This window comes from Cyclopterus lumpus, chromosome 4, assembly GCF_009769545.1.
Source record: "Cyclopterus lumpus isolate fCycLum1 chromosome 4, fCycLum1.pri, whole genome shotgun sequence".
Taxonomy (NCBI): Eukaryota; Metazoa; Chordata; class Actinopteri; order Perciformes; family Cyclopteridae; genus Cyclopterus; species Cyclopterus lumpus.
In genome coordinates this window covers 13043764-13069718 of record NC_046969.1, presented here as the reverse complement: position 1 = coordinate 13069718, position 25955 = coordinate 13043764, and the positions used below count along the sequence as shown (strand labels likewise).

At 39.6% G+C, this 25955-nt stretch overlaps 1 protein-coding gene across 4 annotated transcripts in view; it reads right to left on the bottom strand.

The window, feature by feature from the left end:
- The window catches only part of csnk1g2b (casein kinase 1, gamma 2b), a 34644-nt gene continuing 8689 nt past the window's right edge, over positions 1-25955 (bottom strand). Inside the window, exons 3-12 of one of the 4 annotated variants that reach the window (XM_034530266.1) lie at positions 17728-17797; positions 10642-10790; positions 10001-10235; positions 9359-9444; positions 7373-7457; positions 7128-7276; positions 6797-6880; positions 5340-5441; positions 4275-4381; positions 1-3489 (exon numbers count right to left, since the gene is read on the bottom strand). In XM_034530266.1, the coding sequence (XP_034386157.1) occupies positions 3435-3489; positions 4275-4381; positions 5340-5441; positions 6797-6880; positions 7128-7276; positions 7373-7457; positions 9359-9444; positions 10001-10235; positions 10642-10790; positions 17728-17797 (1122 nt within the window). In that variant the 3' untranslated portion in view covers positions 1-3434. The remainder of the gene's footprint in view (positions 3490-4274; positions 4382-5339; positions 5442-6796; positions 6881-7127; positions 7277-7372; positions 7458-9358; positions 9445-10000; positions 10236-10641; positions 10791-17727; positions 17798-25955) is intronic. The other 3 variants (XM_034530267.1, XM_034530269.1, XM_034530270.1) reach the window with 3 other exon arrangements.

Below are 25955 nucleotides of genomic sequence, written 5' to 3'. Positions count from 1 at the left end.
TTGATTTGACTCCTGTGATAAAACTTCCTTTATTCACAATTAGAGATCTGTCGTTGTCATATTTACAAATACATAATGCAAATAGTTACACTAACAGACGCTGAGCAAAAACACAGTTCAACCTTGGTCTGAGCATCTCCCAAAAAAAAATAAAAAGATTTCAATTATCAAATCATATAATAAACGCAGTGTAATGGATTATGCCAAGGTGGTTCAGCTGAACCGCTTAGCTTTCAGAGAATAATTTAATGCGCCAACAAAAGCTTTTCAGCGGCACTTGAGTTACATACGACGACTTCACGCGCAAAGGCGCGCTGGTGCAGCGTCGTCCTCCGAGCAACTGCATTTGTGTTGTCTTTAGAGTTATACAGCTCTGCAATGTACACGCCTACGGTGCAGCATCAATTAGATGGTTAATTAGAGGTTTCGAAAACTGAGTTACAATAGGCCGACAGTTCCCACATGTTTGTTTCCCTTTCTGTTGTTCGCATGAGTGATTCAAGCACGGAAACTCCTTTAGTCCTCGAACTCATGCTTTTACAAACACATATTAATCTCTCCTTCAGAACTTAAAATCAATAGAGCCCCCCCCCCCCCCCCCCCCATTAGCAGATGTTGTTTGGGTGAATTGTGTTGAAATTGACAATGAAATGAAATGCAGCATCTCAAATGGCCTCTGACGTCTAGTATTTGTTTTCAATCCATCAGTGTGGATTTATACATTTGCAATATGTATTGCTCTGAAGAGGAAAAACAACCTAACCTTCCGTTTCTTATTTTTGACACGTGTGTTCGTGGTCATCGTTCTCACTCAGTGGTGACATTACTGCTCAGTCAGTTGTCTAAAGTTAGACTAGAAGGGATTATAATAATGAGGCTCAAGTGGTGTCTTTTTATTTTTTAAATGGGACACTCGACTGATTTTACTCATGAAGTTAAGCTATTCACCGCTGGGAGCTTTCTTTATTCTTAAATAATAAGCCCTAAGATATAATAACGATCTCCTCGGGGTTGCTTCCTCCTGGGCTCGGCAATTCTCTTTTTTAACAGGATGCCTCCATTACAAACTGGGCAAGGGTGATTTATGGAGGGGGGATTTAGGAGGCAGAAATAAAGATCTAATGAAAGACACTCCAGTTGCATTATGAGAAATGTAGGATCCAGTATTTTGGGGAATTGGACTCACTAGTCAGGATATCTTGACTACTACTGCTTTGATAGACCACTTTATTGTAATGCCTTGTGAGTGAGCCAACTTAAAGCATGGGCAATATTAAAATCGCTGGATTACTCCTTTAAATAACTGAAGGCCATAAAAGTTGCAATCTCTGATGAGCTTGAAACATTCGGGGAAATTTAAACACTCCTGAACACAGACAGAGCACCAAGCAAGACATACATCGTTCATCTTGGCCAGGAAACAAAGAACACATATAAAAGAAACAAAGAGACACATGAAACTAGAGCTGCAATGATTATAGTCAATAAAAAAAGAAAATTAATCAGGAACTATTCTTTTAATCAATTAATCATTTTTTAAGCAAAAATGCCAAACATTGATGGTTCCAGGCCTTTGACTGAATATTCTCTACTTTTCTTAGTCTTACATTATAGTTAAATTAATATTTTAGTGTTTTGGACTGTTAGTTGGAGAAAATAAGACATTTGATGATGTGGGGCCTGGGATAATTGTATGGTAATTATTTGCAGTTTTCTGATGTTTTAAAGTCCAAATGATTAATTAAAAAAAATAGTCAGCAGATTAATTGATAATGAAAATAATCATTAGTTGCAGCCCTACATGAAACTACAGTTGTTAGCAGCAACAAGGAACTCAAAGGGCAATTGTTTTTCCAGTTCAGTACACTGACTTTTTGGAAGGCTTCTTTGTTTTCAGAAACAGCAGTCCATTAACTTCATAGACATGATGTACCTCATACAAAGTAAACCTCATTGAGCGGTCTGTCTGTGACTTCCTGACAAAATGAAACAATGGTTCAGACAGATTTGGGTTGTCAGTGAGACCTCACACTCTCTCTCTCTCTCACTCACTCACTCACACACACACACACACACACTCTCTCTCTCTCTCTGTCACACACACACACACACACACACAGTACTGATCTCTCCAATCCAAACACCACCACTGTACATGTGTGTTGATTGTCACAGCAGATGAAGGGAAGTATACTATGTGAGAGCAAGTGATGTGCACACGTTCATTAAACATATTAAACTACTTTCTCTCTCTCTCTCTCTCTCTCTCTCACACACACACACACACACAGAGAGTATTTGTGACAGAGTAGATAAAATGTCATTGCGGGACACCCACTTGAGCTTTAAAACGTTTACTTAGAAAGGCACAAACTATGATTTCCTGGTAAATTATTTTGATGTGAGAAGTAAAAATCGAAAGACACATCTCCTTTTTTCTTCATGTAAATTTTTCGGCCATAACTCAGATATAAGCGTGGTGAAGGACTCTTCCTAGATCAGTCTTTATTAACTTGTTTTCTTAATTGTTAATTTCAATCCTAAAGTTTTCCACTGTAATTGTTTTCTTTTTTTTTCTTTTTCCAAAGTGCAATAATAATAAGAGAGCTTCATATCCATTTCTCTCAATCTTCCACAGTACCTGAGGCCAGTGACTGTGCTACAAAGTCCACATTGACAGACAAAAAGAAAACTTGAGTGAGGAAAAGACTTGAACTCCAGAACACTAAAACATAAAAATACGTTTTCAATGCAGGGCTTTGATTTCGAAAATTGAGGATTCAATTACAAAAAAGAAAGAAAATATAAAGAAAAAAAACATTAAAATCCTCCAAATTCTGTTTTATAGATGAAATGCTTCCTGTGTCACTCAAACTCAACATCATCATAGTTCACCTTTTCCTCTTTACCTTGATCCCAAAACACACACCAAAGGAAGAAAAGGAAAAATAAATCCCACGGAGCAGATTTCTTTCACTTGAACCACTCGATGGTTCCCCTGATCAACAGCTGACTGTTGGACCAACACACGTTCTTGTGGAATCTAGAATAAACGTCTGTTTCAAACAGTATCTTTTTTTCATATTCACGCCACGGTATTCGTGTTTCATTGTTACAGCTTTTTAACTTTTTCTCAAGCCCCTCTGTAATGCAGATACGTTTATTTTTTTGTCGATAAAGGAATCAAGAGTCTTGTTGTGGAGTCAGTAGAACTGCAACATTCCTTTAACTCCCAGTAGCCGGGGAGCACTGAGAACGAGAAAGAGAGAGCGCGAGGGGGTGAGGTACAGAGTGACAGTGGGGAGAAGGTGAGAGGGATAAAGAGGTGAGGGGGAAACTGGAAAGAGATAAGGGACAGTGGGGGTCTGTGTAGTTGCTTCCATTTAAAACTTGACAGTGACCACAATGTTTCAAGTTCTCTCCACTCTCTTCTTTCACTTGTGCCTCTGGAGGGCTTTCCTCTTTCTCCTTTTAAAGAAACAACAGCACCTGCAGGAAAACAAAGGAACAATCCGATTTAGGAAAACAAAATACATTTGGAGACTCATCTATAGAAACGAGATATTGGTATATCAATACAGCAGACTGCTTGTTAGGGTTGTCTATCAATTAATTGTTCAATTTTTGATCCAGTTGCTCCAATCAAACTTCACATTATTAGCAAAGCGCGATGCTGAAAACACAGTGTGTTCATATCCACTTAAATGCACACAGTTGGCTCCAGATCTCCAGATGGATTTTTCATAGTTTAGTTAGCGGATTAGCCAAACCTGATTTCCCCAGTGACATTTCTCCCGGAGAAAGCAGATTCTTGACATCGTTTACAGGTAATGAGGTTTCTAATGTGCTTTTTATAGATTAAGATTACAAAAGGAGGCATGATAGAGATGCAAGCTCATATTTCCAAACGCTAGGGTAGGGGAGGAATCTGTTTACTAATCTGCTACATGTACATTTTACAATAACCAATGCATGTAAAGGTGTTCTTAGATTACCTGTGTTACCTGGTTTCTAGAATGTATGTTAATGTACTTATTAAGGTGTAAAAGGGTGAACGTTTCAGTGGTCATCAAATCACCCAAATTGTACTTAGCAATAGCTAAACCAAAAGAGATTAAGTTAGGAATTGAAAATAATTCGGATTTGCTTCCATTTGCCTCTTGAATTTGAGCTTTGTGATATTGGGCTGTATTAAAAAAAAAAAAAAAAAGACGAAACCCCAGCCTAACTGCAAACAGCACTGTCTTTTAGGCATCTGGACAGCTGTTTCGTACTTGGTTTCGTCAGACACTTCAACCTCGGTGGGAGCGGTGATGGGAGCGTTAGAGTGTCCAGCTGTGGGATCATCAGTGTTCAGCTCACCATTCGTTGAGCTCATCACCTGCACGAGTAGAAAAAGGACACCACGTTCATATACAAATATGTAACCTTAATTATCCCTATTCATCTGCCCTCTCAGATAAGGAGAGTAGTTCAGCATGTAATCTGGAATGCCTACGCTAAAGCAACTTCACCGAAATTTTAAAGGATTGATTCACATTTAAAATGAAGTTTCAGCAGTTTGAGTTTTCTACAACCGTAGTTGGTGTTTTAAGTACAAGATTCCCTCTTTGTCTTTGTATCCTTCACAAAGAAAATGTGTCTACGGAAACATAAAGAAGAAATTTCATACTAAAAATCCAAACTTAATCTAACAAAATCCAACTGCTGAGGCGTCAGATTTGCTTCAGATCAACTTTAAAATAAATTTGATCAGAGCAAGAATATATATATATATATATATATATATATATATATATATATATATATATATTTTCCCTCCATCTACTCCAGCATTAGAACAAGAAGATTGACTTTCAAATAAAGTCTGTTTTGATGTACACATGTGCATGTGAATACTGTTTTATGACAGATTTGAACAATGTGAACCAATCTTTTAAATGCTGCAATTCATTAGCCAACACTAGATGGCGTATTTGGGCCACATTTACTACTGAGGCTGATTGCTTCCAGTTTTCTGTCTGCACACCAAATCTATACATACTTGCACATATAAATTGGTTTATTGCAGCAGATTAAGAAAGCTATCAGTTCATGTGTTTTTCATGACTGCTGTTGGATATCATCTTACACGGCCCTTCCTGTGAGCTGCATATACAGCCAATGAGGCGAAAGAAGCCGTGAGAGCAAGCAGATCAGTTAAAGCACTGAAACACTGATGCAGACACACAGAAAGAGTCAAGACAGAGAGCAGTGTGAGCGGGTGTCAGACACACACATAACTATGTGGCTTCATGCATAAACCATTAGAGCAGCAGCAGCAGCAGCAGCAGCAGTACCTGAACAGAGCCCCCCAGCCGCTCAGCTGTGAGGTGCGACCCCAGAGTCTCCTTATTGGTCACTGGAGTGGGCTGAGACTCACTTCCTTTGGGCTCAGGCGACTTGACGCAAAGAGCAAAAAGGGTTGAGGCAGGTGGTAGTGAAGTGGTGAAAGGGAGGGGGTTGTCGGGTGAGGGGTCGAGGTGAGGGTGAGGCAATGTAGTGGGAGGGGGTGAGGGTAGAGTTGTGGTAGAAGGAGGGACAAGGAGGAGGGGGAGTGAATGAAAACAAATACAACAAATTATAGAAGACATCTCCCAAGCAGAAGCAGGCTTGTTAAGACAAACTATGTTAATAGAGGAGTAGAGGGAAGCAAAATGTTATGCGAAGCACAGATCAACACACTAATAAAGTCATGCAGGAGTAAAAGAAAACAGCCTTGATCACCTCAACTCGGACTGTATATTTAAATAACAGTCAAGTGTCTATGTTATTGTTTAATTGGATAAGAACATTATTTAAACTTCCTCCAGAAGCGCATTTCGAGTACTTTTTGACTATTCTTTTTTATATACATTGGTCTTTCATTTGCAGACTTAACGTCTTTTGATGCAGCCGACTGTTTTAACCAGGATGTTACAGGTTTTACAGTCATCAGCAACGTGGAGGACAGAGATAGGAGGTGGTGCTTTGCCAGCTTTAAAAAGGGTGGCAAGTTGTTGCTAAGCCAATCACGTTAAATGGAAAACAATAAAACGAGGTTAGAGTCCACTGTAATAAGTGAATCATAAAATCTAATTCACACCCCGTCGGGAAACAATGAGTCAGACTCGCCAAGTAAAACAACATGATTGTGACCATGATTTGAGTTCATTGGAAGGATTTCGTAATTATTTTAGACTTAAACTCCTGAATTATTACCCCTCTGCTGAACAAACAAACAAAAACAAGGCTCGGAAAGCATGCAAAAACAGGGGTGGGGGGGACACTTTGTCATACACTAAGCATATAGCTTGTCATTATTGGTATGAACAATGCAATTTGCATTTTCAACTCATGCATGCAATGACTGGAGCTTAGAGTGACACGGTGTGAAGAATAAATTAAAGCTAAAAAAGGTGCTTTATTTTACAGCAGGATGAGAACCTGCCTTGTGATTGTGCATGTTGGTTTGTTTAATGGTATCGCATACATTTTGTGCAAGTCTTATTGTCCGACAGAGAGACCTTAAGGACATATGATTTCGCTGACAAGCAGTCAAACTGTACACAGTACAGGAATGAAGTAGAACTGGAACTGAACAGATGCCATTTTATCCAGGAAGTTGATTATTTGGGCACACAACAATAGAAGCCTGGCAGTAGTACTTGAATGACAGGGTTGACTGGTTGTTCGGTCGGTTGGTTGGTTGGTTGGTTGGTTGGTAGATTGGTGGGCGCGTGTGGTGTTTGTTGTGTTTTACTGCTGATGAGCTCACCTGGTTTTTGGTCTGCTGTTGTGCTTTGTCTCTGCTGCTGGGCTGCAGGGGCGTGTCACTGGGGATGGGACCTATCGGTGTGGGCTGCAGGTAACAACACAACAAGCACAGAGTTTAAAAAGGTAATAAAGAGTCAAACTTTAGTGTTGAATTTAGGAAGAAAAAATATATATAATATTTTGCACCCACAATGTGAGCCATCTTAAGTAAGACGTTTTGCAAAACATATATATATGAAAAGCAACTGCAGTCGAGAGACTCCACAGTTCAATTACAGGATTTTAGAGGGAAAGGAGCGGGAGGATGAGTGGATTGGGGAAGAGGCACTCACAAGTGATTTGCCGACCCAGTCATATTCATAGTCAAAGACATAACCGTTCCTGTCGAACAGATCAGTGAAGAGCTTCCTTAAATAGTCATAATCAGGCTTCTCAAAGAAGTCCAGCCTCCTTACATAGCGCAGATAGGTGGCCATCTCTTCTGTAGCAAAAGAGAATATATCGTTTTATTTGAAATCTGGTTAAACGAGGAAAAAAAGTAATAACACAGTAAACAAAAGTAGTTGGTTCTACTGACCAGGGAAGCTTTCACAAAGCACTTCAATGGGTGTCGCTCGTTTGGTGTCTCCAATTTTCTGATACCTCTCCTTCAAAGTATCTGCCTAGAAAGGAGACGGGAAAAATACATATTACACTTTGCAAATACTTAGCTGCGGGAAGAGTAAATTAATCGGTTTAATATTAAAATGTATATTGGGCACTTGTATTGCAGACAGATGCAAATCCTTTGGTTAGCCATTCTACATTGTTGAGTCATAACACACATGTACAGCACTGAGCAATGTTGTTGGTGAAAATCAGCTTTGTTTGCCATGGCAATTCGGACCGGTACAATCCTCAACCACTTTAGGTACAACCTATGGCCGTGACTCAAAAAGGAGCATGTAGCATTACAATGTTTAAAGCAGAGTATGGTAACAACGGTACTTGTGACAAGTCAATAACAATGTTGTTCATATGAGGGGGTTGTGTGGTCAGTTTATGTCCATCATGTCCACTGACGTTTTTTATAACCATACCCGGATGAGTCTTGTATTCGACAATATATTTGAGCAAAATCTCACGTAGTCTCCTTGGATAGGATCATTCTGGTCTGCTACAATATTATGGTATACATGGGTGTCACAGTGGCAATGTGTAGACAATAAAAGACCCACTTTATACATCCAATGGTTGCCCTTCCCCTACTGGCCTGTACATTTTCAACTATACATGAAAGGTTCTCACGCTCAATTTACATTGACTACCAACCGGGATTAATCAGACCAGAAACACATCTTATACTCATCCGCAGTCTAGAGATGATAATTCTTAACCCACTGCTCTACACAACAGTGACCCTGAATTGAATACTATTCCACTACATCTGGTCCATTTACTCCTTCATTGTATTTAAATGCTAACTGTCATGTTGTGTGTTGGTGAGAACTTGTTTTGGCCCGAGCCACCCAACATCCACCACATTTATACATCCCTCACATTCATATACCACGAGCGTGGTATGTTCAGATGAGGTGTCGCGTCTTCTAGTCTTTTCCATGTACACCTTTGATTTTGACCCAGTAACTCTGCAGCTTGAACCTGCCCTTCTTGCACCCGTTATCAAGCCGGTTTTTCTTAATGCTTTGAATTCTTCATCAGTAAACTGTTCAAATGTGTGGAGTTCTTTTTAGTCACATGCTGTATAGATTTGATTGTGGGCACTTATGGTGAAACCTGTGATGAAATAAAAAGACGTGGTGTGTGTGGCCAAATTGCACAAATATTAGCTATTATTTAGGATGTCAGAGCAGATAATCAGTAAAGTGTCTCTTTACTATAGATCTGTAATATAAATCCAATCTGGACAATTTGAAAGGAGCTTTTGGGGTGATTGGTGGGACTAGCTGCATCCTTTGCTTCCACCAGCTGTTCTTACACAAGCAGTATAAGTTATAAGGTTAGAACATATATTTCATGATCTTTCATAAAAAAAGAAAAAGAAAAAAAGGTAAATTCCGCAAATATATGGATTTGATGACATATGGGAGTTTGTTGGCAAGTGGCTATGGTGTAAAAACTACCTTATGTCGGGTGTTTAATCAACAAACAGAATTCACCCAGGGAACACCACTTAGCTTAATGTTGCCTCTGCCGTGTCATTTATACTTCATGTCTTATCAATGTGTATTACTCCACCACAATTTAGATGGTGAAGCAACAGCAAATAAAACAATCACAGAGGTCTCAATAGTTTCTGTGTCCGAGTGAAACAGAGGGTCTTTTAGGTTCAACAAACAATACAGCACTGGAGAGACCTTGAAATGTCACCAGTGTGAGAGCATGATGTTGTCAACAACAGGCTCTCTGTTCCTAAGGTCATGTGGATGCTAGGTATAAAAGAGATACTGTATTGACAAGTGCAGCAGGAAAAAGGTACATCTCAATGCTAAGCATTAAGAGGATCACTGGAGTCTGATATACATCAGTATGTGTATTTGTACAATACAATACGCTATAGTACCTTTAGGCCCTGCCAGGGGAGGCTACCTCGGAGGAAGTACATGAACATGTGACCCAGTGCCTCCAAATCATCCCTTCTGCTTTGCTCTGAAAGAGACAGAAGAAAATTAGGTCACCTGTTGAGAAATACATTCATTTTATAACCAGCTGGCAAGGTTAACAGGCAATGAGCAGTAGGAAATACAGCATAATAATTATCCAGGACGTGAAATGAACCAAACACAGTAGAAAAGGCTATGATTAAGCAGAGGAGGAGGGTAATCCTGTGCAATGGAGAGCTAACAGTCTGCAGGTTTTCTCTCACTGATTAGAACTCTGGCAAGTAGAGGGAAAGAACTAATCCGTGAAACCACATCCTGAGGTGACTTAAACACGCAGACTGTTGGCTCTCAAAGTAAATCGTTGGCTACCACTGCCATAAAGTTAACACAGCCATGTGAATAGAGGAAAACTACCCAATAAATTAATCAGAAAAATCTTATTAAAGACAAATGAAATTGAGAAACACCTTACAGTAACTTCCAATGGTGAAACAAACAACTGTTAACATGCCGTCAACATTGTAAATTAACCATTAAACTGAATGTAAATTAGGGCAAAGCTCATCTATGGGACCACAGCCCTGCTCCAGAGACTTTCTTACCCTTTCCCAAGTGTGTGTTGATGCTCATGTAGCGTGCTGTCCCAGTCAGACTCTTGTGCTCACGGTAGGGGATGTGTTTTTTGGTCTCAGGGTCTATGTACTCTTTGGCCAGACCAAAGTCAATGATGTGGATCGTGTGCTGCCTCTTGCTTCCTGGCCGCCCAACAAGGAAGTTTTCTGGCTTCACGTCTCTGTATATCAGACTCTTGGTGTGGACATACTCCATCCGCGTTATCTAGACAAGCAATAAACAGATCAATATTAGTCAATGAAATCGTCAATTTACTCAATTATCCTGACAGTTTTCCGACATGAGTCAGACCAATTCTTTTGAGTAGTAAGTACATGATGGATTATTTTATTACCTGATGCTACACTGAAGACAGAAGCTTTCAGTAAATGTCCTAGTTTTATTACATTATTACTGTCAGCTTGAGTTGAACATATTTCAAATGTTTAATTCAAACTACGGTAGTGTAAACAATGCTACAATATTTAGCATAAAGCACCTTAGCATTCCCTCTACTATATGTTTGTAATGTAGTCAACGTTGCACTTTATTTTCTGTTAAGCTTTAAATCACAAAAGCTAACTAGTCTATTTTTGTCGGGCACCTGCTGCACTCCCCGTGCAGGCCTTACCAGCTGTATGGCTATCATGAGGACGGTCTTGAGGGAGAAGGTGCGGTCACAGAGGTCAAACAGGTCCTCTAGACTGGGCCCAAGCAGCTCCAGTACCATGGCGTTGTATTTCCCGCATGGACCAAAGTAGTACACCTGTGGGATTCCCTCTGTGGATACACAAATAAAGGCAATAATGGCCTATTGAATGATCACATTACAGTTGTTGCTATGTCTTAGAGAATAACATATTCTCTTTAACGGGCGCCATTCTTCTTCTTCCCTGACAAGATTTGTCTAGATTGTTTGGGTGTGGACGGCACGTGTAGAAAACAACATCAGAAACCATTCAAACATGGGGTCGCTCAGAGATAGGGTTGGGTACCGCAAACCGATGCCAATATGCCACCGGTTCCTATACGACCGGTGCCTACCGGACCGAAACGCAACGCAGATTTCGGTGCTTCCTTCCGGTGCCCGAGCCAATTTAAATACTACTCTGATGACTCCGCCCTGGCAGCAGGTAACGATAGCCTATAGTTTATAGTTACAGTAGCTAGCTAGCCATCAACCTTTTAGAAAAATTATGCAGAAAAGGTAAACGGTCAAAAGTGTGGCTGCATTTCGCAAAATGCGACAAAATAATTGCATGTAAAAGGAGGGAACACGTCAAATGTAATGAAATATCTGGCAACGCATAACATCCACTTGAAAGCAGAGGCATGCACCGTGTTCTGGGTCTCCCTGTCACCGGCGATGGGGAGACTGGTCCCCCTGAAAACGTGGAGACCAATGATGACAACAGCAGCCTTAACTCAGGTTAGTACTGTAACGTTAATTGCAAGTCTTGCATTTATAAAAGTAGGCAAATGATAAATTAGGCATTATAACCATGACCATAGCTAGCTAGCAAACGGTAGGCTACCTGCCATCATAGCAAGTCAATGTAATGTTAATGAAACTAGTGATGGCATGTGCAGTGATGCTTCTGTTCCATGTACATATTTAACATTATTTATGTTTATATTTGAGGAATTCCACAGGTCTGTGACCAGATTTGTGCAGAGGTTTATGCAATTGCAAATGCACCAATATGTTATATGTTTAACTTTAACTAAGTTGAGTAAAACTACAATGTTTTACTAGAGTATTGAAGTGGCAAAATGGATAAACAGTGTTTTGACAGTGGGAAAACCAGTGTTTGATGAAACACTACAGCATGTCCTTTTGTTGGAACAATACTAACCGTATTTCTAATTGTGCAAAAAAAAAAAACTCCACTAACTTATTAATAATTAGGTACACCATTTGGTACTAAAAACAAGCAGCTGCTGCTTCCTAATGTCTGTCTGCTACAGACTTAACCGCTTTGTCAAAACAAAGTGAACTGCTGAGGCCTGTGAGGAACCAGTATTGTACCAGTATTGTATTTTACAAAACACCTTTTGATAACATGCAACAGCTCAATGGAAAAAAAAGATACGTAAAAAAACAGACTCATTTATCTAAAATATTAATCAGCCCTCAAGCAAAAATGTCCCCAAGTTATAAAATGCCAGAGAGTCCATCGACTTCTAATCCACGGTGATTGTAGCGTAACACTTCTCCTACGACCAAAACCACGAGTCTCCAGGTTCAGTCCTCGCTAACAGGTTAGTCCTTGTCGAGTGGGTTCTGTCACCAGTAGGCCATCGAAAAAAACCTTTGAACCATGCTAGTATCTACATGCCAGCCATCTTCTTGAAAGCACACCAACCATGAGACACCACATTGGTGCTGTTCCAACAGCAGCCAGACAGATCAAGAGTCAATGAGATTAAGATATGGATTAGAAATGGGTAATGGATTGCAAGAATGAGCAAGCACATTTGTACTGTACTTGAAATGAAAAATGAATGTGTGACAGAGATAAATCAGTTAAGAATGGAAAGTAAGTTTGGATTGTGCATCAGCTGCGAGCCAGGGGACAGAGTTTACAATTGAGTTTTTACTGATTTACCCATCAACATCAATTAATCAGGGCGAGAAGACATACTGCGAAAGTGCGTACGTACGCACGCACACACACACACACACACACACACAGACGCACACACTTTAGTCTCTAGGATCTTCTAGTTAATGAAGCCAATGACAGATGAGGCAGTGACATGAGATCACTGGAAGGGCTGACTCCTCAAAGCGTGGCCCTAATCTAGAGGGCATTCAAAACACAGTCATCACAAAAGGAAAAGCAGTGTATTTTTATCTACTGCTGGTGGATGTAAGCACAGATTGGTGTTTTGCAGCAGTTGTGAGCTGCTCAGGAAACCGTGAGCAGCTCAAAAGCAACAACAATAAAGCATCCCTGTTGGCTTCTCTCAATTATACACAGTAAGCAATCTGAATCAGTTATGTGATGATAAACTTCTGTAATTCTACTATATAAAGTTATATCAAGAAATACATCCAACTGTGTTCAGCTTTATGGAATATGGTCTGGCTTCCTTTGCAAGCCTAGTTCAACAATACTCTGAACCCCGCTGTCTTGACAATTTAAAGACAATCCAGCCTATTGTATCTCCAACCAGACCTGCTCAGGCTCCACAGCAAGAGGGAAGGCTGCATTATGTCAGCTGAAGACAATGTTGCCCTACAATTAAATGTCAGAGTGAATGGCCAAAGAGGAGAGGGCTAGAGAAGAGGACAGGACATGTGTATCAAAGATTCAGATTTTGTAGTGTGCACTGAGAAAAAAGGAAGTATTGATTTCCATTAGGAACTGATTTGTATCCGTAAAAATGTTCCACATGGCATACACACAAATCCATGATTTGAATAATATAGCTCAACATGGACACTGTCGCAGCATATTATGTCCTCAAAAGAATATTCACAAACACGTGGATAACTATCACAGAAGAATTGTTCAAGAGGAAACCTCCTTACATGCGACACTAATTACAGTAACATCCATGCAATCATGTATCCATGACTGAATAAGCTAAATCGGCCTGTGAACTGCCGTTAAATGATAGTCGGTTCCATAAAAACTGTACAACAGCTCTGCAGCCATTCCCCTGACAACAGGGATAAAACACACAAACTCTTAGGCCGACTAGTACAAGACTTGCTTACCATCACACTTTAGTTTTGCCGTCATTACTACCAAGAGCAGCTAAAATGACACTTTTTCAGTGAACCGTGAACTGGGAGGGACAACTCCCAACTGGTGGGATCTGTTCAGGACAGAAGAGAATTAACAGTGTGCAGATAAGCTCCTCCTGGGCGTTAAGTGCTGAGTCGTCCATGCTGTGACATATTTTAGGCTCTTGGGTTGAGCAGGACTAACAGGGCCACATGTCCCTATTTAGCAAAGTTGACAACATAAGTAGATTTAATCTATCGCCTTGACTCCTCCCATGCTAAACAGTCAAGTGAGCCTTTCTGTCATATCATGAAGTAGCCAGTCATCAGCTGGAGACAGGACCACTCGGCTCAACCATGTTGTAAAATCATGGCTACAATTTAAGATGATAGTTAACTACTGAAAGTGTCTCCGTGTCTAACCTTAACACAGGATAAATATATTACTAATCTGCATTTATTTTTAATTTATTGTATTTAAAGTGCTTCCTCAATTGCTAAAATAAATAAATATGTATGCTCGTTTGGAGGTGGTTTTTGCCTTCGTCAAGAAAATAATTGATATACTAAATAGATTATGACAAAAAGAATTTTGCTGAATAAATTCTGACTTGAACGTGAACATTCAACTCAATATATTTAACATGTGCAAATGCTTGCCTTTGTCAACAAGGCTAATAATTGAAACTAGCCCAACTGAAACCAATTGGGGAAGACATCGCTCCATTTTCTCTCGTAGATGGTTAGATGGCCAAACAGACTTGTTTTGTTTCCAGATCGCAACCTCTTCTTCTACCCTGTTTACTGGCAGAGTATAGCCAACTTCTACGCTGAAGCCTTGTTTATTCCCTCCAGTGTATGAAAACACGCACATTTCAAAAGGTTGCTTAAAATGTGCTTGCCAATTTAATGGAAATTTGATTATTGCAACATTATGAAACACCTTGCACTAGGCCAGCAGCACAATATCAGAAAGATCTGTGATGTCGGTTGTGATATGACTTTGCATAGATCAGCTATACATTTCCAATAATTAACCTGTTTTTCTTTTAAAAAAAAGAAAAAAAAAAAAGATCATAACTGAATATTTAAATTTAACTAGGCTTAATGGTGAGCAGAAACAGTCAAATCCCTACATAAACTAAAGTAAATCATATTCCTGACATCACAGAGTGAATTTTAGAAAGAATTAACACAGACATTATTCAGTAGCTGTCCTGCTCCCTTTGCTGAATAAATGCCTGCAGGTATCATAGGAAGAGAGGGCAGTGGCTGGTTGGTCTCAGCCAGCAGCTAAGTTGAAAATAATGTAAAATGTTGTGGCAAACGAAGCTAAACAGTTAGACTACTTACAGACTAGAGGTCAACCGATAATGGACTTTTAAAGTGATAATGATAGTTTGGAGCTGGAAAAGCCAATAGCCATAACCATAAAAAAAGGTGAGCGCCCTATTATTTAAGAGAGAAGTGAAAGGGATGTGATGCTTCTCACAGCCCCATCAGCTGGATCTTTTAAGGGGTTTTACTACTGTCAGTTACTTTTGCATCCAGTTTTTTTATAAACCTTTTTTTTGTCACTCCATATTTAATCATTAGTTAATCACATGGACACAGATATTTTCCACAAAAGTGGACATCATTATTTGTATATAGCCTCTATATAAAACGATGCTGCCCAGTTCCACTGATGACAATAGTTTGTAAAACCTTTTCCGCGCCAATTTTGTTTTAGGTTTGTTTGTCACAATTCAAGTGTTTGTGTAAAACGAAGGCGGTGGATGGAATACTGCCGACAGAGCACATTGCAATATTGGTGTTCTACAGGTTTTATGCTTGTTGAACAGGTATTGATAAAGTATTGGCTTTTTACTCCTGATGGTTACTGCTTGCAGTGTACATGTGTAAAAGATGTTGAGCAGCAATTATAACTGAAACTGTGTAAAGCAATAGTCTAATAATGTTCAGAGGGCATTCTTAGACGGCATCATACCAGCCTGTCGTCTAGTTGTGTGTCGGGGTGAGGAATATTATTTTCCCCATGTTTCCCCACACCAGACTTCAGACAATAATAGTAAATTGAAGGCCAGTAGCGGTCTCAATGGAAGAAGGGGAGGTCAAGATGTGTTTCATGTGCCAGAGTAAACAACCAACGGCAGAGAGAGACAACGAGCCTGGACCAGAGGAATGTGTAGGCATGCATCGGGTAAGATTTGCTCGCAGACCAGAATGACTGATTAAAACTGCCATAAAGGAAAAATATAATACACACTCTTTTAGTAATGCATGTTCAGAGAGTTTCCATCAACCATGACGAAAGAGGAGAGACCTGGTGGTCTACTATGCATGTTGCCACCTCCGACTGTGTTGCCACCCCAAGTATATAAAGCAGAACACCGGCTAACCATATTCCCTGCTTTGCCTCTCACACACTGCTGCTGGTTGCGCTAACATTAGCAAGCCTGCAGCAAAAGATTAAGTTGTACATGAATGAGATGTGTTCCAACCAATGAGCCCACTAGCAACTCTGCTATATATTAGGAGCTTAAAAAGTTATTAAAAGTTACCAACAGTGACGTTAACCACAATAAACAGTATGGCTACAGCTAGTGACACTCACTCAAGGCAGAGCCTCTTGCCCATCTCTCTCCCTCCCTCCCTCTCAAAAAGGAGCATAAACGTTCTTCGAGTGACTGTCAAGGCTCCACAAGACGCCCCGCCCCGTCTTTCCAGCGGAAGAGTCGGACAGCAGCTTCTCATGGTTGGTTAGCTCAGACTACTGGCTCTGCATCTCTGTTCATGCTTTGCTCTGTCCATGCTACACTGAACAGTGGTCAGTCCATCTTCCCACTTGTCCACAGATCCCTCTGTACCTCCTACAGTCATTGCTCCTCAGTTTTTTATTGCATTTTTACAGAAATAGTGGGAGAGAGGTTCCAGCAGAATGAGGCTGTAATTAGCTTTTAATTGATTGGGACTTGATACCTGTCCTGCATTTAATCAATTATAAAAGAACTTGGTCTAGAAGAGAAGAGACTAAAACAAACTGATTGGACATGAAGGTGCTGCTGTTTGCAGAGTGGGAGATCGCACAGACCCAATCTACCTTTTCCTCTCATCACTTTGACTAAGTAATGGGGACATACTTGCATATGTTGAATTAGAAACTGAGCATGAGAGTTGAGAGCCAATAAAATTAACAGATGCGTCAACACAAACTTACAGAAACATGTCAAGTGAGCCTTTCAGAAAACAGCCAGCCCCGCAGTGCTGCGAAAGAAAATCAAGTCCCGGACCCTCCCAACCATCTGACTCTGCATTCTCTTTCACCCTCTGTAACTATCTGACCAGCCAAACCAGATTAAAAGAGCTGGTGCCCTGGAGCCGCAGCTATGCATCAGAGAACATTGACATGTTCTAAGCAGTGCTGTAGGAGAGGAACGATGCTGGGTACTGTAGAGGTGGAATTAGAAAAAAGGAAGCAGGCTTTCATAGCACCCATTGGCTCCAACAGATGTCACATGCTGTGAAATTTAGCCCAAAGTAGAATGGAAGCTGTTGTTTTCGTGTGTCTGTTACCTCTATGGTACATATCCACATTGGAAAATGCATAATTTCCTTTCCATTTTGCCTTCCATCCACACCATAACATTTCATATGAAAAAAATTATTTTCCTGAATAGATGCTGAATCTGAAAACAGATGTCTCACAATACAGGGCAAAGGAAAACAAAGTTTTTTCGAATTTAACACAATTGGATGACTACAGAGGAAGGTAAATCATATATATCCCAGTGCAAAATGAAAAACATTTGTTTACTAAATACAAGGCAGTATAGTAAGATATGGTCACATTTGTTTCATTGCAGCAAAACAGTTTTCTCTTCCTGCCCAATCTAGTCTGAAAAGGCCCATTCACATTTAACTCATGATTATTGTGCCATCTATCAGAGACTAATAATCAACAGACTGCATCTCTCTTACCTGAATTCCCCAACTGTTTGTAAAATCTATACTCCAAATGGAGCTGCGGTGCCCTGGACTTTATAGGTTCCTGAAAGAGAAGAGAGGAACAAAAGAAAGAAAGGTGAGTGTTAAATATTACATTTAACAAATCAGTCATGTCAATATTCTCTTTCTACAATGATGGTTGGTTGGCTCAGTTAACCCTGGAGGGGGAATTATTATCTATGGACAAAACAGAGCATTGTGGATTTGTTAAAAAAATATAATGTAAAAAGCTAATTTGGAAAGTAATTTGGAAACATCAATCCTTGCATGGCTTTCACACAGTGAAGGGAAATTATAGACCTAATACAACATCACAAAAGCAGAAGAAAGTTTGAGAGCCAACCTTGCATACACATTAACAGGATAATCTTGGTCTGCAATTAACTTAAATACCCACAGTACATTGTTGTAACTTAAATTCAGTCTCAGGTCAGACTTGTGGGATGGGAGAGGATAAAGAGCATTTCCAGCTGGTGAACGGCAGGATTTTGTGATGACATGGCAGATAATCAACTCACTGGGACATATTGTTCATTATATCACTAGCTCTAGCTTTACAACCTAAAATGTAATCTGATTAACCCCACTCTTATGATGACAAGGGCATTAAAGACAAACGTGAAAAGGATAGAACAAACACACATCCAACTTAATTCCGTTCCTTAATCTTCAATAGCTGTGCGTAAAGCCCTGGTCCCCAATAGCAGTAGGCAGCTCCCCTTTTTACACTCTGCCTGGCTGTACGCGAGTCCAAAGATGTACATTATCTTGTTTCTCAAATTGATAGTCAGCTCTGATGCCAAACAATATGAAACAGCCATACATACCGTTTAACACTATTGTAAGACCTTTTTTTTCCTCGATACACATTTATGAAAATGCCATAAAATGTATTTAGCCTCGTAACTTCTCAAGAGGTGCTTGAAGTGAGATTAAATATTTCCCATGTGCATTTAATTCCAAAGCACTTCTATTTCAAATTATATAAACTAAAAGCTGAAAGCTATTAAGCTCCCACATTCACTCCATTAGGCCTTTATTAAATCAGAAGCATTTCTCTTCTGGTGAACTCCTAACACGTAGGAGAGCATACAAAATATGAGCTGTGTGCAACACAATAAGGAACCTTCTTTTCCATCCTTTTGCAATCATCATTCTCAGGCCTATGGGATGTGTTCTGTGGTTTCACTTCAGGGATCAATCAAAAGATGGTTTAGTTATTAACCAACTCTGCTTTACTGTTTGCCATACATGTTTTCCCAATAGAGACCGTTAACATATTTAGTCCTGGTTGTGAAAAAAAATCCCAACGGTTTCTCATATATTCCTGAATGTGTTCTTTACCTGCCTTTTCCAAAACAATAACATCTGATTGATTAATTAATATGGTTGAATAAAACAGTCTTTAAATCTCAACTCTGTGTGTAGCTCGAAGTAGCTTCTTTGTTTATTCTTACAGCACTCTGAATGCTGGCCAGAGATGTTTTGAGATGAAGGCAGAGAGACAGAGCAAGTCCTTTCTGTGCTGCTCAGATTTCTATTCCAACACATCTCGCTGTTTTAAGAGGGAGGATCTGTGTCAATGTCATGAAACAACCGATTGGCTAATGCAATTAACCAGTTTTGTAAGATTGCATGTCTTCTGAGAGGGACAGGGAACATGCAATTAAATGCTTTGATATTTTATAATTTGTGTTATATTCAGGCATGCAAACTAATCAGAGAGCAGAAGCATTATTGTGTTCCCATATGATGCTCACATGTACAAACTCACAGAGATTACAAATATGTTGGGAAAAACAAAGATTTCAAATATACTGCTCCAACATGATGCCAACAAGTAAAAGTGCCAGAGAAGTAAGCAGCCTCTATGCATGCTGAGGGCTAGAAATTGAGAGTGGAAGACAGGAGGCAATACAGAGGAGTGGAGGCCTGTGGGAGGAAGACACGTGACTAGTCTGAGAGGCGGAGCGGGGAACTGCTGTCACGTCATCCCACATGAACATGGACAACGAGCATGTCACCAACAAGTCTGGCCATGCCAATGAGGAGAGGAAAAGAAAATATTAAATATATAAATAATGAATCAAAGCAGATGGCACCAAACCACAGGACCCTTTAAAACAGCTTACAATAGGAAACAGAGGCTTATGGCAGCTTTACGTACTTAAGAGTCATCTCTATTCGTAGCAGATGGGCTAAGCTATGGCTGTGCAAATGACCAGGACCAAGCTGCAAATGTCTGATGTAACATCCTTGCATATATGACAAGGATTTTTCACAGCCGCAGCTCATATCAAATAATCTTTGATCTGCTCCCTGCGCAGACATGCTCCCATGACATGGCAGGGCAGCACCCACAGAAGCACTTTTGTAAAAGGGAATGTAGTGGGGTTAATGCAGGGCGGTATACCAATTCATCCGGTATACTGGTTTTAATTTTCTGTGCAATTTATATTTTTCATCTACCACCACACAGAAGAACAGCTGTGAAGAGCGCTACAACCAGGGAGACCTGCGAGTGCATCGAGAGGGGACCCGTATTAACTATGTACCCTTCTTACTCACGGTTATAACAATAAAGGGCTTTCTTTGACAGGATAAAACACCATGGCACACAACAATTTGTAAAATTAATATTTGTACAATTCCAAATGTACGCCGCCGAATGTTATGCTGTGTAACAGTATAGCTGCTAGCTAGCCACAAAACAGTCTGAGAGAGGCTCCCATGCTCCTGCACATTAAAGAACAGAAAAGAGAGATGGAGGTTGAAGAAAGTGAGACCGGAGATACACGGCAAGAGAACAGCCGTGTCTGTTTGGAAGATCTTTTAGTATTAAAAGGATCCAACACATATTGGAATACAGAGAGTGTGATTGCAATCGTTGAAGTCAAGGCCGTCAAAAGCGCCAGTGAAACAGCAAAGCCAAAAGGGTAAGACATTGCTTGACAGAAAAAGCAAGCGGGGGAGCGCCATTACAAATGCAATGAATATCCACCTATGCAAGGACATGTTCCTGCTGCAGACAGTCGAGAAGGACGGGATCAATGATTTTTAAACACTGGATTCGAGGGATGTCTAGCCGGGTCAAAAGTACTTCAGCAAAACTACCAATTCAGCATCGTAACAACAACACAGATTTTGTTTTGGTTAACCGGTACAGTGTCACGTAGAGAGCAGCTTTTTGCCAAGTGTGCTGGACTGTGTCTGGGACAGCTGACCCGCAGGCCAGAAGGGTACTTCCCTGTCTAACCTGCTGCTACAGTAACCTCTCCGCCCCAGCTGTCTCACACTGCAGCTGTGTGCGTTTCTGGGTTCAATGTATCTATAATCAAAATGTTCTCTGCATGAGACCAGAAACAAGACATGTTTAATGATCTACATGAGAACCTATTTTTAAGACCACAATCATGTGTTCCAACAAAAGTCACAGCTGCTGTATTTAGCTAGAGTGAAAAAAAGAAATATTCTAGCTTTTCAGTAAAGGGACTTAAATGAACCTTTATCAGGTGAATGGTAAAATGGTCAAATGGACTGTACTTGTATCGCACTTCTTCTAGTCTTCTGATCACTCAAAGCACATCAACGCTACATGTCATCATTCACAGGAAAAGCAATTAAGGATTAAGTGTCTTACCCAAGAACATATCGACAGACTAGTGGAGCCGGGGATCGAACCCTGCTCTACCACTGAGGCGGTCTCTCCAAATGTAGTGCCATGACACCAGCCAATCAATACAGTAATATATCCCGATATACTCTCTCGTAACTGCCATGGACATCATGATAAATTATGTTGCAATCATGCAGTCTAGGTGTATCCTCTCTTTGAAAGGGACCTTTTCTGATTCATGGCTGTTCAGGCTTTTGCCAGTTGTAGTCCTTTTTTTTTTGTAATTTCAATGACTGAAACATACATTTGTAATTTACATGTGTGGCCATACATCTGTCTTTAAAAGGCTCAGACTCTTTTTCAATGCCATTACATCTCATTTGTCTATACAATTATGTTGAATTGAATTTTGGACATTAGCAGTAAAACTAATGATCATTTTCTTTTTGGATTATTATTTTTAAAAATATTTTCCATTAATTGCCGAGTAAATAAAAGGCCAGAAGATAGGGACAAGTTCCCAGAACTCAAGGTGACATTTTGTTATATCCTGCCAACAATCTAAAACCCACAAATATTCAGATTACAATTATAAAGAACATCCTCACATTTGAGATGCCAGAACCAATGATTTATCTTGTATCCTTACTTGATAAATTACTCAACGCTAATATATTATGAATAACATTTTCTGATTGAAGACATATCTAATCACTATTACATCATACCCATCATGACGCAATTGTTTACCAAGTTGAATACAGACTTGAAAATAAACTCATTTTGTGTGCTTGTAGGTTAACCATTTTAGTTGCAACAATGTAGGACCACAACAACTAATCAGATACCACCATTCTTAGGCCACGCTCATCTGCAGGCTTCTCAGTCAAATCGCGACAATGACTGTATGGACAATGGACTTGAGCATATAAATAGTGGTAAGTGACTTATACTAGCTGCTGCTGCTGCTCAAAGCTAAAAAGCTTACAGATTTGTCGATATCAGCGCTGGCAGCAAATACTTCGAGTGGGCTCAAATCCTGTAATTACAACATCCTGGGGATGGCTGTGAGATGCAAGGTTACATGCCATTTCAAGGATCTCTCTTAAAATAAAAGACTTGAAGCTTGTATAAACATATGATTATGTCATTACGGATTAGGTTGTGGTTTCTGTATTTGAACCTGTGGTAGCCTCTGTAGACTTGGATGGAGCAAGCCATCAGCACCACACAAAGTCCTCTTCCTGGGATTAACCAACTCTGCATATGATGTCATCTGGTCTAAATCTGATCTCTGCTCCAACACAGCTGAGAAAGATCAGAATTGACCTATGTGGATGGAGTAATCACCACCAAATGAAGGGGGAGGGTGGGCGGGGCAGCAAATAACAGATATGCAACAATAAACCACAGACTTTACACTTTGTGCTGCGTATCCTTTGAGTTGTGGACTGTTGGTTGGATAAAACAAACAATTTAAATAGCTAAACATGGATATTTTTCCCTTTTTTACGACATTTTATAGACAAACGATTAATCAATTAATCAAGAAACAAATGTATGAATAACAAATAATTGTTAGTAGCAGCCAAGTCTAATAAATTGTTACTTTTTAATATTACTATTGGTAATTCACCAAAATGCCAATATTGTTAAATTATTGATACACATTCTTACTTACTAGATGCCATGTGTGGTGAAATATGAAAAAGGGACCCCCACAAACAAACTGCATTTTGAAACAGCATGGTTCAGTAAAACAGACAGGTACCACGATGTAATGTAACACATAAAGACACATCTGTGTTGTTTATCATGTGTAAATCCAATCTGACATTCAACGTGCACATATGTATGCCAATGTGTGCCATATTCAGGGGAACAGACCCAGCATTATGCACGAGGCCCAAAATAGACCCTGACCTTTGCCTGACAACCCCATAAACCAATTCACAATATGCAACTGGCAATGTGACTCATCTTGAACAGAACTCAAATATCTAAATAGTGCATCTCTCCTCAGCAGCCTTCACAGGGGTAGTAATGATGCTAACTGTAAAGCTAATACAAATGGAGAGGATAATGCTGTGTGTGTGTGTGTGTGTGTGTGACTTTCTCCATTCATGCCGTGTTTATGATCAGGTGTCTTTGGTTGGGAGGTGGCGTTAAGGAGCGAGTGGTGTCGGAGAGCAACAGCCGGCCGGCATCCAGCACTTCTCCCATTTCAGCTCAGATTTAACACAGCCAGATGGAGCCATCAGCTGCCTCCCAAAATGCAGAGTGATAATCTAGCACTGGTTGAAATCAGCCAGAATTAGACATCAATTGAATGTTCTGGAGAAGTTGAATAGAGTGGGGTAACTGTGACCTTTGACACAGGTTCACTTCATGTGACAATTTAGACAAATCATTGTGATTTAGACTGGTGATTAACACTGATTGTGTTGAAATTGAATTGTAATATTTCAAAGGGTCTGTGGTACAGCTAACTAAATAGAGACGGCACAGGGCTGTTACCCAGTTTATTGTCAAAGTCCTGCACCCCTTCTCACTCAATGGGATTTAGGAAACTAATAAGTCCGTCAGTGTATATTGAGTTGTTTAATACATAGTTGTTATTATTAAGGGGAGCAGCTGTGTGGTTGCACTTTATTTAGCCCTTTGCTGCTAAGAAATGTGTTAATTTTATATATTTGCCATTTCAACAATGTAACTAAAATCAACATAGTCTACAATAGTGCGTTATTTAAACATTGCTGCACAATAAATACTATTTGTTTACATACAAATAATAAAGCAATGTTGATAATTTTCTTTCACAAAATCAAAACAAGCCGATAATTAGTATTGATAAGAAAATGAAGTGAAACAGCATCGACAAGAGTACTAGTACCGATAGAATCCTAACGATACCCACCAATGGCTGGACCTAAGAGAGCTGCCACGTACGTCTAAAAACATTTCTTCAGAGCATTATAACGTCAAGTCACTGTAATAGGTATTGACTCAGGAAGTTAGACAAGCACTCAACAATTTAATATCAGCGTTTATGTAGAATCTGGCTCTTTAGCAGCATGTTTTATAGTCCGTAGAAAGCTGACACAGCATAATGTAGCCAGAGATCTAAACAGGTAGGGGAAGTTCAACCCAAGAGGGAAGTCTCCGTTGTCATTATACACAAGAGTGAGGCGTGGCATCAGTTCAATGTATTGTTTTGAGGACGTCCTCGTTTTGTTGTACCCAATATAAATGTTTTCTATTGGGTCCTGACAGTTAGGAATATGTCACAAAGTAGAGTCACTAAGTAGTAGGACAGAGAGTTGTTTAAGCAGCTAGTACTGTTAACATTGTTTATTGTGTTTTAAATGAAACAATGACTGAGGTTAAAGTGCTTATTTTCAGCATTGTGTTCACATTCAAATTTCTGAGCGCAATGGATGATTTTTTTATAAACATAGTACCTTAGTTGTAGTTTGTTTTCTTTCATAGCCAAAACATAGGAAATTATCGTTAGTGGTTAAGTTTGTTACATGACAAACTGAGTATCAGTTTCACTTGGTGAAGACATAAAAGAAATTAAATAAAGCAAGAAATTAAAGCAGTCATGAGTACAGGCCTGAGAGATCATCATAGACAATATCAAATGGCTGCTGATATCTCCTGATCCTAAACTTCAGAAAAGTCATTAACTGCATTGTCAACAAAGTTGTCCAAAATAGTTTGCTTTGTAAAATCAGGGGCCTATGCCTAATACGGTGCCACAATTCATCTGATGTGGATGTAACACTCAATTTCAGTAGAAATTGAGTGTTACATCCACATCAGATAACAACCCTTATCATTAATTACAACTGTGGTTTCCTCATATAACATGTCAAAATGTCTTTTGATTAGAAATCTAATATGTATAACTACAGACTGTGTCCCTGTCCTATTGCACTTCATGCCCTGTCAAACCATTGCCATGTAGCAACATATTTTCTTTTCTTGTTGTGGTACAAGTTACTTTAATTAATTTTTGTAATGCAATTTTGTCTTACAGAGCAAACTCTCAAAAACAGATTTGTTTTGGCTCTAGTCGTTTACCACTTCAATTATGATGCTTTAAAGACAGTTATGGCAGATAAGTGTAATCTCATGATAGTCATAGGGAAAGTGTGAAAAACCACCTTAACCATAACATAATTTTTTTTAAATCTAACTCAAGTGAAACCCCTAACATTTTGTTTTTTAAAGTGATGAGCTTTGCCATGACCTATGATGTACACTTACAAGGCACACACACACTTAGTCAAACCTATTTTGTGTGCTGTCAATTTGCACTAATGTTTGTCTACATATCTTTGTTGTTGTTACTACTCTGAAGTCAGCAACATTTACTCTTGTGTGCAGGTTTTGTGACTAATACTAAGCAAGAACGTGTCAGTGTGAATGTACAGTGTTGCTGCTGGCTACTGATTCATTAGAGGATTAGCTAGTTGACTGAAGGTAGGCCTTTACATGTTGTTGACAAAGTATTTATTCATGTAGCCTGGCCAAAATGCTCTCTGAAGAGCCCAAGCAGGGTATGGGAGAACTTAAATTG